General features: G+C 43.9%; 2 protein-coding genes across 2 annotated transcripts; both read left to right on the forward strand.

The window, feature by feature from the left end:
- Window positions 1-736: 736 nt before the first annotated feature.
- On the forward strand, window positions 737-8,846 carry hadhab (hydroxyacyl-CoA dehydrogenase trifunctional multienzyme complex subunit alpha b). The gene is made up of 20 exons (XM_035609947.2): window positions 737-933; window positions 1,731-1,772; window positions 1,874-1,944; window positions 2,027-2,160; window positions 2,427-2,565; window positions 2,646-2,765; window positions 4,228-4,330; window positions 4,531-4,653; window positions 4,749-4,867; window positions 4,962-5,018; window positions 5,118-5,227; window positions 5,368-5,502; window positions 5,830-6,001; window positions 6,099-6,185; window positions 6,297-6,437; window positions 6,974-7,042; window positions 7,183-7,378; window positions 7,502-7,616; window positions 7,823-7,968; window positions 8,081-8,846. Exons 1-20 carry the CDS (start codon window positions 867-869, stop codon window positions 8,224-8,226), a joined length of 2,292 nt encoding a protein of 763 aa, XP_035465840.2. The 5' UTR covers window positions 737-866; the 3' UTR covers window positions 8,227-8,846.
- A 280-nt stretch (window positions 8,847-9,126) lies between these two features.
- On the forward strand, window positions 9,127-14,250 carry LOC118285918 (kinesin-like protein KIF3B). The gene is made up of 8 exons (XM_035609881.2): window positions 9,127-10,825; window positions 10,938-11,039; window positions 11,161-11,283; window positions 11,532-11,650; window positions 12,332-12,448; window positions 13,034-13,148; window positions 13,570-13,748; window positions 14,004-14,250. Exons 1-8 carry the CDS (start codon window positions 9,401-9,403, stop codon window positions 14,155-14,157), a joined length of 2,334 nt encoding a protein of 777 aa, XP_035465774.1. The 5' UTR covers window positions 9,127-9,400; the 3' UTR covers window positions 14,158-14,250.
- The last annotated feature ends 927 nt before the right edge of the window (window positions 14,251-15,177 follow it).

Below are 15,177 nucleotides of genomic sequence, written 5' to 3' on the forward strand. Positions count from 1 at the left end.
AACAGCTATCAGAAAGGTGATGGAGTGAAACACCAATACGACCAACTCTTACCAATACAGTATGAATATATTGCCTCAGCAAGGCAAGGGAAGTTTATTTGTATAGCACATTTCACCAAAAGGCAATTCAAAGTGCTTTACTTAATACATTCAAAGCATTTGGAAGAAACATATATAAAATTACATTAAAATACAACAACTAAAATGAGAAAAAAAACCATGTTAAAGTAAAATAAGACAGGTGATAAAAGTTACTGTGCAGTACAAGAAATGTATAGAAAGTTTATTTACTGAAAGGCAGCGACAAACAGAAAAGACCTGCAGTTTCCTGGGAGTTTTTTCCAGATATGTAGAGCATAAAAACTGATCGCTGCCTCTCCATGTTTGATTCTAACATGTCCAAGACGATCTGAGAGGTAAAGCAAAGCAGAAGATCACAGATGTAAAATGTGAAGGAAGGTAGTGGGAATTAAATTCCCTTGCCTGGTTATGATTTATTGAGGAAAATCTAAATGTGATTTAGTATAAGAAATATAGCTCAAAACTGAATCATGACTCGTTTTTCCACTAATTAACCATGAAATCAACTGTTTCAGGGTCGTTGATACCGTGGCATGTGAAGGGAGTTGTCGAATTTAGAAGCGTTTTACCGTCCCGTGAACGTTCAATGAGCTGTGACGTCACCATAGTCCGCCAATGGCATGCGAGTATTTTTGGTGAGCACCAATCAGCTCCTTGTCCGATTGTTCCGGGTTTGAGAGCGTAGCTCGCTCGCCGGAATCTCCCAAGAGCACACTGACAGCGGGCTAGCTAGTTAGCTCGCTTGCTACACGTCCACCGACTGCTGACTGACCTCCGCTCCCAAGATGGCTGGTGCTAGAGCCCTTGGCGTTCTTTCGAGATTCACATCGAGGAGATACGCTCTCTTCATAGGTAAGATACTGCGCGTGTTTTTACTGTTCAAAAGATAAAGAAAACCAGCGCGTTGGGTGACACCGACTGGTGAACGGGGGGTTTTGCTAAGTGCCGCAGTTGGGTCACTAGCTTGTTAGAGCAACTGTTAGCTTCGCAGAATGATGCGCAGAAAAAGCGTGTCAGTGCATCATAAGACGTGGTCGTTGTTGTTTTTATAGAAAGCATATATCTCACACTGAGTCTGCTTAAGCTATTGGATGAAAGAGGACATTTTATAGTAGCTAGGACACATACGTTTAAACTTGCTGTCTATGCTAAGCTAGCTAACCCAGCTGGGAACTACGGAGTCCCGTAAGGTAAGTCAAAGAGGGTGGCTCTCGAAATAAAAGTTGTAAATCATAAAGTCTGCTTCCACGTTCGACTGTAACCTGTCAAGGCAGTGTATAGACAAGGTTTTGGAGGGGTAGCCATTCATTCGCTATTGCGATGGCAACTCTCTGTCTCAGTGGTAGGCGGAGAATCTAGGTGAAGGGTCATCTTCCATTGGATTGCATCGCATGGCCGAGACCGTTTGCGGTCATGGCAATATTATGTGCACGTCTCATAAGCGGGGGGGGGGGGATTTTTTCCATGGGCCCAGCACCGACACGGACCCATATATGTGTGTATTGTTAGGACTTGATATGATAATTTTTAATATGGTTGATGAGGGTGAAGCAGTTTGTCAATGTGCTGCAGGTTTGGTGACTTGTATAAAGAGTGTTGCGATGATGATTGTAATTATGTGTCGTTTGCTCTCATTTTCCTTTTTACAGGCAATAATTTCCGCACCTTCTCCATGGCTCCTGCCCTGCTAGGTAATTCCCCCCAAAAATAACATGCAGAGTAAATATTTGAAATTGTTCACCCCGTTTATTTTTTTTTCTCACTGTGCTTTGTCTTCCTTCTCTATTTTTAGCCCGCACACACGTGAACTACGAAGTCAAGGGCGATGTCGCAGTCGTACGGATCAACGACCCGAGCTCCAAGGTGTGAGCTCGCTAACAAGTAAAGGTGACGGCATTCACCGCTGCGACGAAATGTGAACCTAAACGGCCGTCTCTCCTTCCAGGTTAACACCCTGTCGGTCCAAATGCAAAGGGAGATGACAGAAGTCATGAATGAAGTGTGGGCCAACAATGCTGTGCAAAGTGCTGTCCTCATCTCCTCAAAGCCAGGATGCTTCATCGCAGGAGCAGATATTAAGTACGAGTAAACTTCCTTAAATCTACTGCCTGTTTAAATGTGTGTGGCACTTTAATTTTGTTACGTGACGCCAATTAATTGTATAATCACCTAATTTCTTCGTGAATTGCCTCACTTTGTTTATTTTCCTGAAATTTAAAAAAAATAAAGTTTTTACGCGCCCATAGCACGAAGATCTTCAGTCGCCTGTGAATGAAATGTCAAAGAGGTTTGTCGTGTCTTTGACTATCTGGATTTCTTTTTATACACTCGACACCTGTTAACAGTATGATCCAGGCCTGCAACAGTCCAGAGGAGGTCACCACACTTTCTCAGGAAGGGCAGAAGATGTTCGAACGGATTGAAAACTCGCCAAAGCCCGTTGTTGCTGCCATCAATGGCTCTTGCTTAGGTGGCGGCCTAGAGGTAAACAAGAAGTCTTACTATATAGAAATATTATACCAGGATATTGATGTGTTATCTAATGGGCTCATTTTGTATTTCAGTTTGCCATCGCCTGTCAGTACAGAGTTGCAACAAAGAGTAAGAAAACAGTTCTTGGCACTCCTGAAGTGATGCTGGGTCTGTTACCTGGAGCAGGTGGTACTCAGAGACTCCCCAAAATGGTTAGTACGGAAATTCTATTCCTATTTTCCCTCAATTCAAAGAATAACGGTGCTATATTTACTTCCCATTTGTCCATTGATTTCTACATAGACATTGACTGCAACAGTTTGCACTTGAAATGATTGCATTACTATGTACATTTTTAATAACAAACAACTGGGAATAAAATAGTATTGTGTGGGCATTCTGTGTTTTTTGTGCAACCTTTTTTTGGCCAGCACCTTAAAAACATATGTTGACGTTTGTGAGTCTCCCAAAGACTGCTATTCCCTTAATTTTCATTGCCGTGTCTCAAATACTTGCTTTGTTATCAAGTACAAAAACTATAAATGGGAATTAAAGTGATCTGCAGCCACAACAGATTTCCATCAGTTAGATCCAAGAGAGGCGGAGAAGGGGTGTGCAGGGCTCCTCTCTGTGAGTCTTTTCTGTCCTGACAGTGGAGTGGAGCTGAGAGCCGAGGCTGTACTGGAAATTACTGTCTATGACTGTCTGTCTGACAGACAGGATCTGAAGGGCAAAATAAAGGCAAGGGGAGGGGGTTTGACACCTTGAGCAAACCCAGCGGCTGTATGAAACCATTACACAATGTAGGTGAACAGACGGTTAATAACCTAAATGCATATCTTCATGTAGCTAAGGCACATGCAGCTGCACAGTGTTTACAATTTTTAATACTGCAACCTTTTTTTCACAAAAATCTATGGGAAGTGGAAGTCGACTGCACAGCTTTCACTATTAAAGTGGAGGTATCAATCAGTTAAATAAATAGTAATTCAAATCTCATGAATCATAATTACAAAAGATCTGATCTGGTCAGGAATAGTTAAAAAAAAAATTAGCTATTTACAGACTTGTGAGGACTAAAAACACAAGAAACTTACTACTTTTACTTTTACAATAGCCCCCTACATGCTAACAATCAGGAAGGCAAACTTCCCCCATAGCTGGCTACTTAAAGCCACTGTTTGGCTGCTCTATATCGTTGTGGAAAGCCTTTTAATTAGTTGGCCGCCACATTGGCTTTTAATCACTATGTACAGTTTGCAGGATGATGCAGCACATAATATGTGAAAGCATCCTGTTATATCCAAGAATTGGACTTGGCCACTTGGGATAAATATGACCTGGATGAACAAGACTCTCCGCAGACATCCTATAATAGTTTTATGGTAAATTGTGTCAGGATAAGACCTGAAATGGCGAGGCCATAGTGCAGAATAATCTGGTTAATGCTCATAATTGGTTTAAGATGTTTACAAGCACCTTTATGACCCAGCAAACAGATTACCCCCTGCCCTACTCACTATGTTTAGTTTACAACAACCAGGATTGTCTAACTAATATAACTGTTTATAACTAAAAATAAAAATGAATCTTCTCTAGGACTATACACAGCACAACACTTTTTAAATACCCCTGATGGATCAGTTTACACGCGTTTTCTTTTATTACCTTTAGCTTGGTCTGCCCAGTGCCTTTGACATGATGCTAACGGGAAGAAATATCCGAGCGGACAAAGCCAAGAAGATGGGGCTCGTCGACCAACTTGTAGACCCTCTAGGTAAAAAGCTATGTTGTCTCACATTTAATTTAAAAGAACACTTGAACTGCTTTAAATTGGTACTTTTAAATATTACCACCATTAACGTTATAATCTGTAATTTTGTCAATATTAAACTGAGCATGATTTGTTGTTTAGGATGAAATTGGTTGTTAAAATTAATCATTGCATAATTAATGTTATTTCTGCTTGTTATCTAGGACCTGGGCTGAAGAGTCCAGAGGAAAGAACTATAGATTACCTTGAGGAAGTTGCCATTGAATGTGCCAGAGGAATCGTCAGCAAGAAAATCCCTCTTCGCAAAGAGAAAGGCAGGATGCAGAGTAAGTTGTGCTGAATTTGTAGTCACATAACTTTGTTTCATCTTTAATGGAAAAATATATCTATCAAAAGAGTTGTTGTTGTTCTATTGCCATAGAAATTCAAGACCACATTATGAGCTATGGGTTTGTACGGAATCAAATTTACAAAACGGTCCACGGCAAAGTCATGAAGCAGAGCAAGGGACTTTATCCAGCACCCCTGAAAATCATTGAAGTAAGTAAAAGCTCCTTCTAAGCATCTCTTTTTAAGCTGCCTTGAGAAAGTAACTGTCATCTGTCACTGCCCCCCCCCCCTCAACCCCTCCCAGAGTGTGAAAACTGGAGTTGAGCAAGGTCCTGATGCTGGATACTTGGCTGAGTCTCAGGTAAGGTTGTTTTTTTGGCCTGTATCATTGGCAAAGTTAGTATTTGCAATAGTTCCTTGTGTGAGGCGAACGTCACACATTTCCACGGTTGTTTTTCAGAACTTCGGTGAGTTGGCAAAAACTTCCGAATCAGCCGCCCTGATTGGTCTCTACCACGGTCAAGTTGCATGCAAGAAGAACCGCTTTGGAACTCCTCAGAAAGAAGTGAAGTAAGTGTTTCACTTCAACATACAGTTAATTAACACATTCACTCGTTCAACTAGGGGCTGGCATTCATGTTGACACATTTTGTTCTTCATTTCTTTTTTGGGTGGTAGATAAATTGTCTGTCTTTGTTGTTTACCACCAGGACTCTTGCCATCTTGGGAGCAGGTTTGATGGGAGCAGGTATCGCCCAGGTGACTGTGGACAAAGGTGTGCACACAGTCCTGAAGGACACCGCTGTTGCTGGCCTGGCCAGGGGGGAGCAGCAGGTTTACAAAGGGTGGGTTTCTTTCCTGACGGTTGACTCATCACATCACACATTTAAAAATATTAGTTGTTTCGGGTAATGGAAAATATTTGTTATTTACAAATTGTTATTATCAACTGAGCTGCCATTGTCATTTATCAGTGATTGGCACAGCTGACACAGTATGTGTGTGACTGAAAAGAAGAATTAAAGTCTAAATATGGTAGATTAAGTTACAGGTCTTACATATAGAAGAACCTAAAACATTATATATTTCCCCGCTCACAAATATATTTGAAAGTAGTACATTGTGCAAAAATTTTGGAAGATTGATTATTTTAATTTTAATTTTCTAACCAGGCTCAATGACAAGACCAGGAAAAAGAACATCACGTCATTTCAGAGAGACTCCATCCTGTCCAACCTGACCGGCCAGCTGGATTACAGGGGCTTTGAAAATGCCGACATGGTTATTGAAGCCGTGTTTGAAGACATCAACATCAAGCACGCAGTCCTGAAGGAGGTGGAGGCCGTAAGTGTGGCTGAAGAGATTTCTTACAATGTATTTCCCAATTGTTTCATAGTTTAGCCGTGACTTTGAGCTAACAAAGCTAACAATTTGCCCGCAGGTGGTCTCCCCCAACTGCATTTTTGCCAGCAACACGTCAGCTCTGCCCATCAAGGATATCGCCGCTGCCAGCAAGAGACCAGACAAGGTTTGCACATTATTTAGAAAAAAAATCTTGGTAGTCAATGAAAAAAATTACTCTTACATTACTCTTATTGGAACAAATAGTCAATGACGCTGAATATTGCTTCCGTCCCAGGTGATTGGAATGCACTACTTCTCTCCAGTCGACAAGATGCAGCTCCTTGAGATTATAAGCACTGATCAGACGTCAAAGGACACTATCGCCTCTGCCGTGGCAGTCGGCCTGAAACAGGGCAAAGTCATCATCGTTGTTGGGGTAAGTTTTTTAGGCTACATCCACGGTAACATTTTAGTTTTAAAACGCATCACTCGCTGCTACGTTTACGCATGCTGTCCCTAGGTTCGGACAACCCTTTCCTGACTCCGGTTTTAATAATTTAAATACTTTATAAGTGTAAAATCAAAGAAAATGCATGAGATCTTACGTTGTTGTCGGGCTGAGACATACCTCAGAAATTGTGCTTGTCTTTCCGGGTGGTGTTTTTCTCAGCCCGGTTTTGTATTTTCAGATGTGGTCAAGTAACTCTGTGTCTCGCTGTCTGCTATAATTATGATTCACTACCTGTTGTATGTGATGAGATCGCGGATCACAGGAGTGTGTGTGTGCCTTTGATCATTGCATCAACAGGAATGACATCACATTGTCTAACTCATGAAAACCTGGTCCAAACATTTTTAAATATTTTAGTTTAGTTAGTGGCCAAAGGTGATATTGAAAAAATATGAATCACAGCAGTAGTTAGTTGAAACAATATTGCACTGCAGTAATGTGTTACACAAATATCATTGCAGGACGGTCCTGGATTCTACACCACGAGGTGTTTGGCTCCAATGTTGGCTGAAGCTGTACGAGTACTTCAGGTCGGTAGTAAAACAGCACAATCTGTATCTGTGAATACTTTATTTGTTATGTAGTAAGATGGACAGACTTGGCGTACTTTAACAAAGAATATTCATAGTATAGTATATGCAGTATTCACTTATTCATCATGCACATACAGGAAGGGGTTGACCCCAAGAAGTTGGACGGACTCACCACAAGCTTCGGCTTCCCCGTGGGCGCGGCCACACTGGCTGACGAAGTCGGTATTGACGTAGCCGCCCACGTGGCTGAGGATCTGGGCAAAGCCTTCGGCTCTCGCTTTGGCGGCGGAAATGTGGAGGTTCTGAAGACCATGGTGGATTTGGGATTTAAGGGTACGGATGGTCACATGGACACACTGTGCCATACTTTTTAGTTGGACAAAGTACTTCACTGTTAATTATTGTCAGCATGTAATTCATGAATATTTAATCCTCATTTGTAATCTCCCCCTCAAGGCCGCAAATCCGGAAAGGGCTGTTACGTCTACCAGCCGGGACTCAAAACCAAAGAGGTCAACCCAGATATCGGAGACATCCTTGAGAAATACAGGATTACACCAAATCCTGCCGTGTACGTCGCACTTTTCACCTTTTCTTCTACAACATTACTCTTATTGGAACAAGTTAACATCCTTTAGATATTGTTCCAGTTGGGATTTTTTTTGTTTTTATGACAAGACAAACCAAAACCCTTTGAGCTTTTAAAACATTACATTTGACCAATGTTTATTTTTTAAACTTGTTTAACATTTGAAATACTCGTGACTATCTTCACAGTTCGTCGGACTCTGACGTGCAGTACAGACTCGTTTCTCGATTCGTCAACGAGGCGGTGATGTGTTTGCAAGAGGGTATTTTGAACGGCCCCCTGGAAGGAGACATTGGAGCTGTGTTTGGGCTGGGATTCCCTCCTTGCCTTGGAGGTCAGATTTCAAACCGAGTCTCCTTATTGTTCTGTTTCACATGAATCTGAAAGCTGATGAAGGTTAATATTGTATCCGGTCTAATATAATATCTTATCCTGCTGCCTTCCAGGACCTTTCCGTTTCGTGGACAGCTTTGGTGCAGACAAGCTGGTGGAGAAGATGAGAAGATTTGAAGCCGTGTACGGAAATCACTTCACACCGTGCCAACTCTTGCTGGATCACGCAAACGACTCCAGCAAGAAGTTTCATAAGTGACCGACTCACCACGTGTGCCAGTAGCTCCTGATAATAAAACACGCCTACATTGAAATCATTGAGTTGAGGCAAACATTCTGAAGATGCACTCAGTGGCTTGTTTATTAGGTACGTTCAGCTAAACCCACATCCTAGGAGGAATTAAGGTTATAAAGTGCAGTGTTTGCTGAAACTGTTTTCAAAAAAGCGATGAATGTATAAATGGGGTTCACAAAAGTCACAAGTGGTCATACAGACGAATGAAACAGTTAAAAAAAATGTGTTCATTGCAGGACTGTCGACTGCAGTAGTTTCAGCTGCATGTACCTAATAAACTGGTAACCGTGAATAATATCTGCAGAGGTTGATGGTTTTATATTGTTCTTTAACATTAATGATTTCCTTAATAGAGTATAGATGGAGGAGCATATAGGAAGCCTAATTATTCACACGCTGCTTCTGTAAAGACACTACAGAGGCAGAAGAATTAAAACATTCACCAGCTGGAAAATACATTATTAATGAATGTCTACCAGTTTGCATCAGCAATTATTATTATTTTCGTGTACATTAAAGATTTTCTGGCCTGTCTGAATGGGGATATAAATTGCAAAAACTTGAATAAACTTTTTTTTTCGTTATTGAACGTAGTTTGTTTTTTTAATTTTTTTTTATTTCATTTCACGTGCAGGTTACAGGGTGATCAATCATGATTACAGAATTGGACCATGTCTGTGCGACTGTATGAGAAGATGTTGCTGAAATCCAATTCGTCGCGCGGGTCACATGTCTGATTTCCATTGTCCGCAGAGCAGGGTGTGTACCGCCGGAGGGGGGGGGCGGTGTTATGGGCTGGGCCGGGCTGCCGAGGTGTTTTTCTCTCCCCCCCCCCCCCCCCCCCCCCCCCTCCCCGCCCCTCCTCCTCATCAGCAGCCGCTCATATCTGGTGACATCGCATCCTTCGCTGGAAGATGCTGAGGGCGGAGGAAGCGCAGCATCCTCCTCTCGACGATGGGAGCTGCGACCGGCTCGCACGGGGCGTGTCCGTCTGACTCGCGCGTTCCGCTGCTGCCGCCGCACCTGGATGGAGACTGTGGCCATCGCCCGAGATAAAGGATCTTAATTCCTTTTACTACTTCTTCTTCTTTTTTTTTCAACGTGCCGAGGATAGCCCTCTGTCACCTCGGGCCAAAACATGTCCAGAGCCAAGCACTGCGAGTCGGTGCGGGTGGTGGTCCGCTGCCGGCCGCTCAGCAGGAGAGAGGCGGCGGAGAGCGAGAACGTCCTGCACGTCGACGACAAACTGGGCCAGATCACCCTGCGGAACCCGAGGGCGCCACCCGACGACCCCGCGAAAGTCTTCACGTTCGATGCCGTGTACGGCTGGGAGTCGCGGCAGACCGACATCTACGACGACGCGGTGAGACCCCTGGTGGAGTGCGTGGTGCAGGGCTTCAACGGGACCATATTCGCCTACGGACAGACCGGGACGGGTAAGACGTACACCATGCAGGGGGTGCCGGGGGACCCCGAGAGGAGAGGGGTCATACCCCTCTCCTTCCAGCACCTTTTCACGCAAATATCCAGAACTCAGAATCAGAAGTTCCTGGTGAGGTCCTCGTACCTGGAGATCTACCAGGAGGAAGTCCGGGACCTGCTGTTGAAGGACAACAGCAGGAAGCTGGAGCTCAAAGAAAGCCCGGACTCTGGGGTCTACGTGAAGGACCTGTCCTCGGTGGTGACCAAGAACGCCGCGGAGATCGAGCACGTGATGAACATGGGCAACCAGTCCAGGTCCGTGGGCTTCACCAACATGAACGAGCGCAGCTCCCGGTCCCACGCCATCTTCGTGGTCACCGTGGAGTGCAGCGAAGTGGGGCCGGACGGCGAGGACCACATCCGCGTCGGCAAGCTGAACATGGTGGACCTGGCTGGCAGCGAGCGCCAGAGCAAGACGGGCGCCAGGGGGAAGCGGCTGAAGGAAGCGGCCAAGATCAACCTGTCGCTCTCGGCACTGGGGAACGTCATTTCGGCTCTGGCGGATGGGAGGAGCGCCCACGTCCCGTACAGGGACTCCAAACTGACCCGCCTGCTCCAGGACTCGCTGGGCGGCAACGCCAAAACAGTCATGATGGCGACGGTGGGGCCCTCGCACGGGAACTTTGACGAATCCCTGGCCACGCTCCGGTACGCCAGCAGGGCCAAGAACATCAAGAACAAGCCCCGGATTAACGAGGACCCCAAAGACGCCCTGCTGAGGGAGTTTCAGGAGGAGATCGCTCGCCTGAAAGCGCAGCTGGAGAAGCAGGGGATGCTCGCAAAGGAGAGGAGGAGGAGGAGGAGGAGGAGGAGGAACAGCAGCAGCAGCAGACTGAGTAGAAGCGTGGCCGGTGTGGAGGAGGAGATGCTCAAAGAGAGGGATGCAGAGCTCTGGGAGGCCCTTCAGGAGGAGGCCGATGTGAAACGCCACGCGAGACAGGAGGGCGGCGACGACAGCCCCAAGGGTCCGACCTGCCAGGGGGGCAGCGAGAAGTCCGAGCCCCTGAGCGAACACAGAAAGAGCGTGGAGGAAACGCAGTGGGATCAGGAGGCTTTGGAGAAGATCATCGAGAAATACAAGGTACCCGCCGGAGATCTTGCGCCTCGTTATCAAACGGTAGAGTTGTTATAAAAAATAGAGAAAAAGAAAAGAAGAGCTGCATGAATCATTTATTACGCGTCTTTGTTCACAGACTATGGAGAGCAAACTGTTGGTCGGAGGAAAGACGATAATTGATCACACCAATGAACAGCAGAGAACGCTGGAGATGAGGAGGCAGGAGATTGCAGAACAGGTCATTTGTGGTCCATTTACTTGCCCACTCCCGTTTAGACATCTGAACATCACACACAAGGACGTTCGGAACCCGAATTCAAACTTGAATTGAGGCGAATTGTTCTGCCTGTGATTTGCAGATAAGAGGGGAGAGAGAGATCCAGCAGCAGATGATGCTGCAGGATGAGGAGACCTTGGAGATGAAAGAAACCTTCTCCTCCCTGCAGCAGGAGGTGGAACTCAAGACAAAGAAGCTGAAGAGGGTACGATGACTCATCCAAAGCAGTTCATTATTATTTTCAAGAGAGGGAAGGGAGGTAGGTTTGTCACAGCTTTTACTTTTCCCGTGTTCAGGAATAATTTGATTCCTTGTTTCTGGGTGGCGGAGAAACATTTTGTTCCACTCAACACGAAAGGCTTGTAGGTTTCTATTGCAGCTCCACGCTCCGATTTTGTCCATTTTCGTGTAAAGTGACACGTGTAACTAATAAAGTTCTGCTCTTCTGTACAGTTGTATGCCAAACTACAGCTGGTGAAGGCAGAGATGAGAGACGTCATCGACGAACATGTCATGACCAGGCAGGAGCTGGAACAGACACAGAATGAGCTCACCAGAGAGCTCAAGTACAAGTAAGTACACTTCTCTAATTAGTCTTTTTCATTTTTCATTAGTTTTCTTTTTTTAATACACATATTCAGGCCCACATTCTCATCACATGGGTTCTTTATTAGATGATACATGGTTATGTATGGCAAAACAAAATGCGATTTATTCAATAATCCAGTTACAGGACACACCCAACACTCAGCACGATGATTATTTAATTGAAGAGTTTATGTAATGATTGCAGGGAAGAAAGAAACATGTTGTTTCATGTGGCCTTGCTTCTTCACAGTCATTCAGATTATTTAAGTATCAAAATATTTCTAATACTACTATCTATGTCTTCTGTATTTAGATAGCTTTAACAATTAAAGAGACATACAACTTACAATTTAAAGCAGGAAGGGATCTATACAATTTAAACTGTGACTAGTCAGGAACAAAAAGCTCATTTATTTAATGGGCATTGTCAAAACATCTCCTATTATTTTTTAACCTTTTTATTTATATACTATTTTAATCATATTTACTGGTCCAAGATGAGATATCGATTAAGAAAACACACAATATATCTGGTTTGTTCACATTGTTTATGTGTATAATTCTACAGATTTTCTTCTTTTTTAAAAATTCATATTCTTGTGGTATTAATGAAATACCTTGGGTGGCATCAGTTGACAAAACGCTTGTATTTTTGCACACTGCAGATATCTCTTAATTGAGAATTTCATTCCTCCCGAGGAAAAGAACAAGATAATGAACAGGCTGCACTTTGACAGTGAGGAGGATCAGTGGAGACTCCAGCCGGTCCTTCCGTCAGAAAGGTGAGTGAATTAATTTCATAACCATCTAAAATCTGCAATCTGCAATGCAATGCTGCATGCCACTAACTGTAAGATGTATTTTGTAAGGTGTTGAGTTAAAGCTGCAAGTATTACTTCATCACTACTGTGACTATTATAGTTTATTATATTTCACCTGAATGCACCTGCACATTTCCTCCCTGTGAGCTGTCAGTCAACTTTCTGTGAAATGTAAGGAAATCAGGTAGAAGGAAATTTTTCATGGCAAACAAACACATTAACGATAAGATCCTCTCATTTAAAAAAACATTAATTTTAGCATCATTTAAATTGTTTCAATGCCAAAACATTGTGATAGTGTACTACCACTAGGGGGCGATCATCATTTATGTTTTCTTTCTGTCAAAGAAAAATGTATCCAGTCATTGTGGTCTTACTGGTTCTTTTTTTAAATGTTATTTTTATTTAACTGTTGGAAAGATGACATTATATGAGCGTGTTTCCTGTGGCCTGATGAAGAAACTTGCATCTTAACTGCTTAACAAAGTCTAAATGTATTTAACTGAATCCAGACCTTTCCCCGCTCCTATGTCCTATGTATTCCAGTGCACCCAGTCGGGTCAAGAGAAGGCCTCTCTCGGCTGTGGGATACAAGAGGCCAATCAGCCAATATGCACAGATGGCTGTTGCCACGGCAACTGGGGCCCCAGCTCGATACCAGGTCAGTGCACTGAAATTTCACAAGGACAGCCAGGAAAAGTACGGCAGAGAAAAAGATCTAAAATATTCATCTTACGCATGACATCTACCATGTTCAAAGACGCCTCCTTTTGCTGGAGGTTGTGAAGATGGTTATAACCATGGTAACCCCTCCGCTGCTTAACCTGTTGCATATTTTGCTGGTGAAAAATCAGCGTAATGTCTCAAAGCAGAATTTTTTAGGATTCTCAAATTAAAACCAGCGCTTAATAGCAAAGGATGGAGTTCAATTGGTTGAGTACATATTGAATTTGCATTTACAACAAAAAGTTAACATAGCAAGTGGGAGAAGAGCCCGAAACAGGGAGGCATGTCACGACACGGAAAAAATCATTTGCATATGTATTCAAAACTGCAACTATACAATCTTCTCTTTCTTACAGGCTGAGAATATAATGCTGTTGGAGTTAGATATGTCTCCACCAACCATGTTCACCCTGAACCTTAACGGAGCTCACCTGGAGAGGGCCTTCTCTCCGAGACTGATGCGGGACCTTCTGGTGAACGTCCCCATCAGAGAGGGGACCACCGCGTCGTCACGGGTCAGGAAGTCCCAATCCTGGTGAGAGCACGGCTGAGAAAGACAGATGTTTTGTACACACCTACATAAAGTTCTGTTTTGTCGGAGCATTCATTTGAGATGCAAACTGCATTTTACCCTTTAAACTACAAAATAAATACATATTTTTGTTGACCAGCTTCCTCAAATATACCAATGCCCAAGTATGAACATTTTGTTTCGTAAAATGGCACCATAGCAAATGGAACAGATTGTTTGTTTTTTTATGATGTCAATCTGTGTTATTATGGTCTACAGGTATCAGGCACCGCGAGCGGCATCTGTCACGTCGTCGTTATCCTCCACCACTCTGACGACGTCAGGATCTCAGAGCTTCTCTCCCTCTCACAGACCGAGACCGTCCTCTGCTGCCTATCTTCCGACGGCAGGTCCAGATCAGACGAGCCCCTGATATGTGTGTGTCGACGGACCTCTGTTGTGGGACTTGACCTTATAGTTCAAGGTGGCACCGAATACTCCAGGGGCATCTGGGAGAGGTGGCGGGAAGGGGGGGGGGGGGGGGGGGGGGGGGGGGGGTAATGTTATGCCTTTGTTTCAAATAGATTTTCTCTTTCGTCGAGGATTACTGTAGTAAGCATGTCTTTGACTTTACCAGGAAAGACAAACATCCTCCTTTCATTTCCAAAGAGTGTCTTGTCACATATGAATGCAGTGGATAGTCCGTGGAGGCTCTTTCATATGATCTCTCCCTGCTTGCTGGCTTTTTCATACTGTTTCCTAAACCATGTTGTATCTCCGGGCTCACACTTGCCTGCCCTGATAGCACAGCTAAAATTTCCAAAGCTGCTTCCTGACATGCGCTGACCGACGCCCGGTCATTTTTCCTGAACTTTTCCGGGGCAAACATTTGCTGACACTAGTGTCCTGTCATACACAGCCTCTCTCTATACTTCAGTGCATGTCTGGAAGCAGCTACACCGTATTTTTGGGGGGGAGATCTTTTGCAGCACTTATTTAGATTTTGGTTCTGGAGTCCCCTTCTTTTTATGTGTGAAATTCAAAAAAAATTGTTGTTGCTGGGTGTTTGCAAATTTACAACGCAGGGTGAACTTTTGCAGGCCAATCCTTGTTTGAACTATGCTTGACGAATCGTTGCGTAAAATTTGTAGCCAATGCAACAGTGAGCCACAAGAAAAATGAATAATAATAATAATGTGAGGAAAGCTTGCAGTGCTCTCTTTGATTAGCTGCCTTGTTTTATTTTTTTAAACGTCCATAGTGGAGGAATGATGCACAGTCGATTTGCTTTACTCGTGAAAATAAACACACCGACATGCTCTTGAACGCGCCTGCTGTTATTGTTATTAACGCTCATGCGGCAGTTTCCTGTTATCGCGGCCATAAGTGCATTTTGGCGGCTAAAATAAATATGTATGTTTGTGTGTGTGTGTGTGTGTGTGTGTGTATGGGG

The sequence above is a fragment of the Scophthalmus maximus genome, chromosome 15 (genome assembly GCF_022379125.1).
Source record: "Scophthalmus maximus strain ysfricsl-2021 chromosome 15, ASM2237912v1, whole genome shotgun sequence".
Taxonomy (NCBI): Eukaryota; Metazoa; Chordata; class Actinopteri; order Pleuronectiformes; family Scophthalmidae; genus Scophthalmus; species Scophthalmus maximus.

Coding starts and splice junctions, on each gene's coding strand:
- hadhab (XM_035609947.2), top strand. CDS start 867: ATGGCTGGTGCTAGAGCCCTTGGCGTTCTTTCGAGATTCACATCGAGG. Junction 1,773..1,873: donor CATGGCTCCTGCCCTGCTAG/GTAATTCCCCCC, acceptor CTCTATTTTTAG/CCCGCACACACGTGAACTAC. Junction 5,503..5,829: donor GAGCAGCAGGTTTACAAAGG/GTGGGTTTCTTT, acceptor TTTTCTAACCAG/GCTCAATGACAAGACCAGGA.
- LOC118285918 (XM_035609881.2), top strand. CDS start 9,401: ATGTCCAGAGCCAAGCACTGCGAGTCGGTGCGGGTGGTGGTCCGCTGC. Junction 11,284..11,531: donor AGACAAAGAAGCTGAAGAGG/GTACGATGACTC, acceptor TCTTCTGTACAG/TTGTATGCCAAACTACAGCT. Junction 13,749..14,003: donor GTCAGGAAGTCCCAATCCTG/GTGAGAGCACGG, acceptor TATGGTCTACAG/GTATCAGGCACCGCGAGCGG.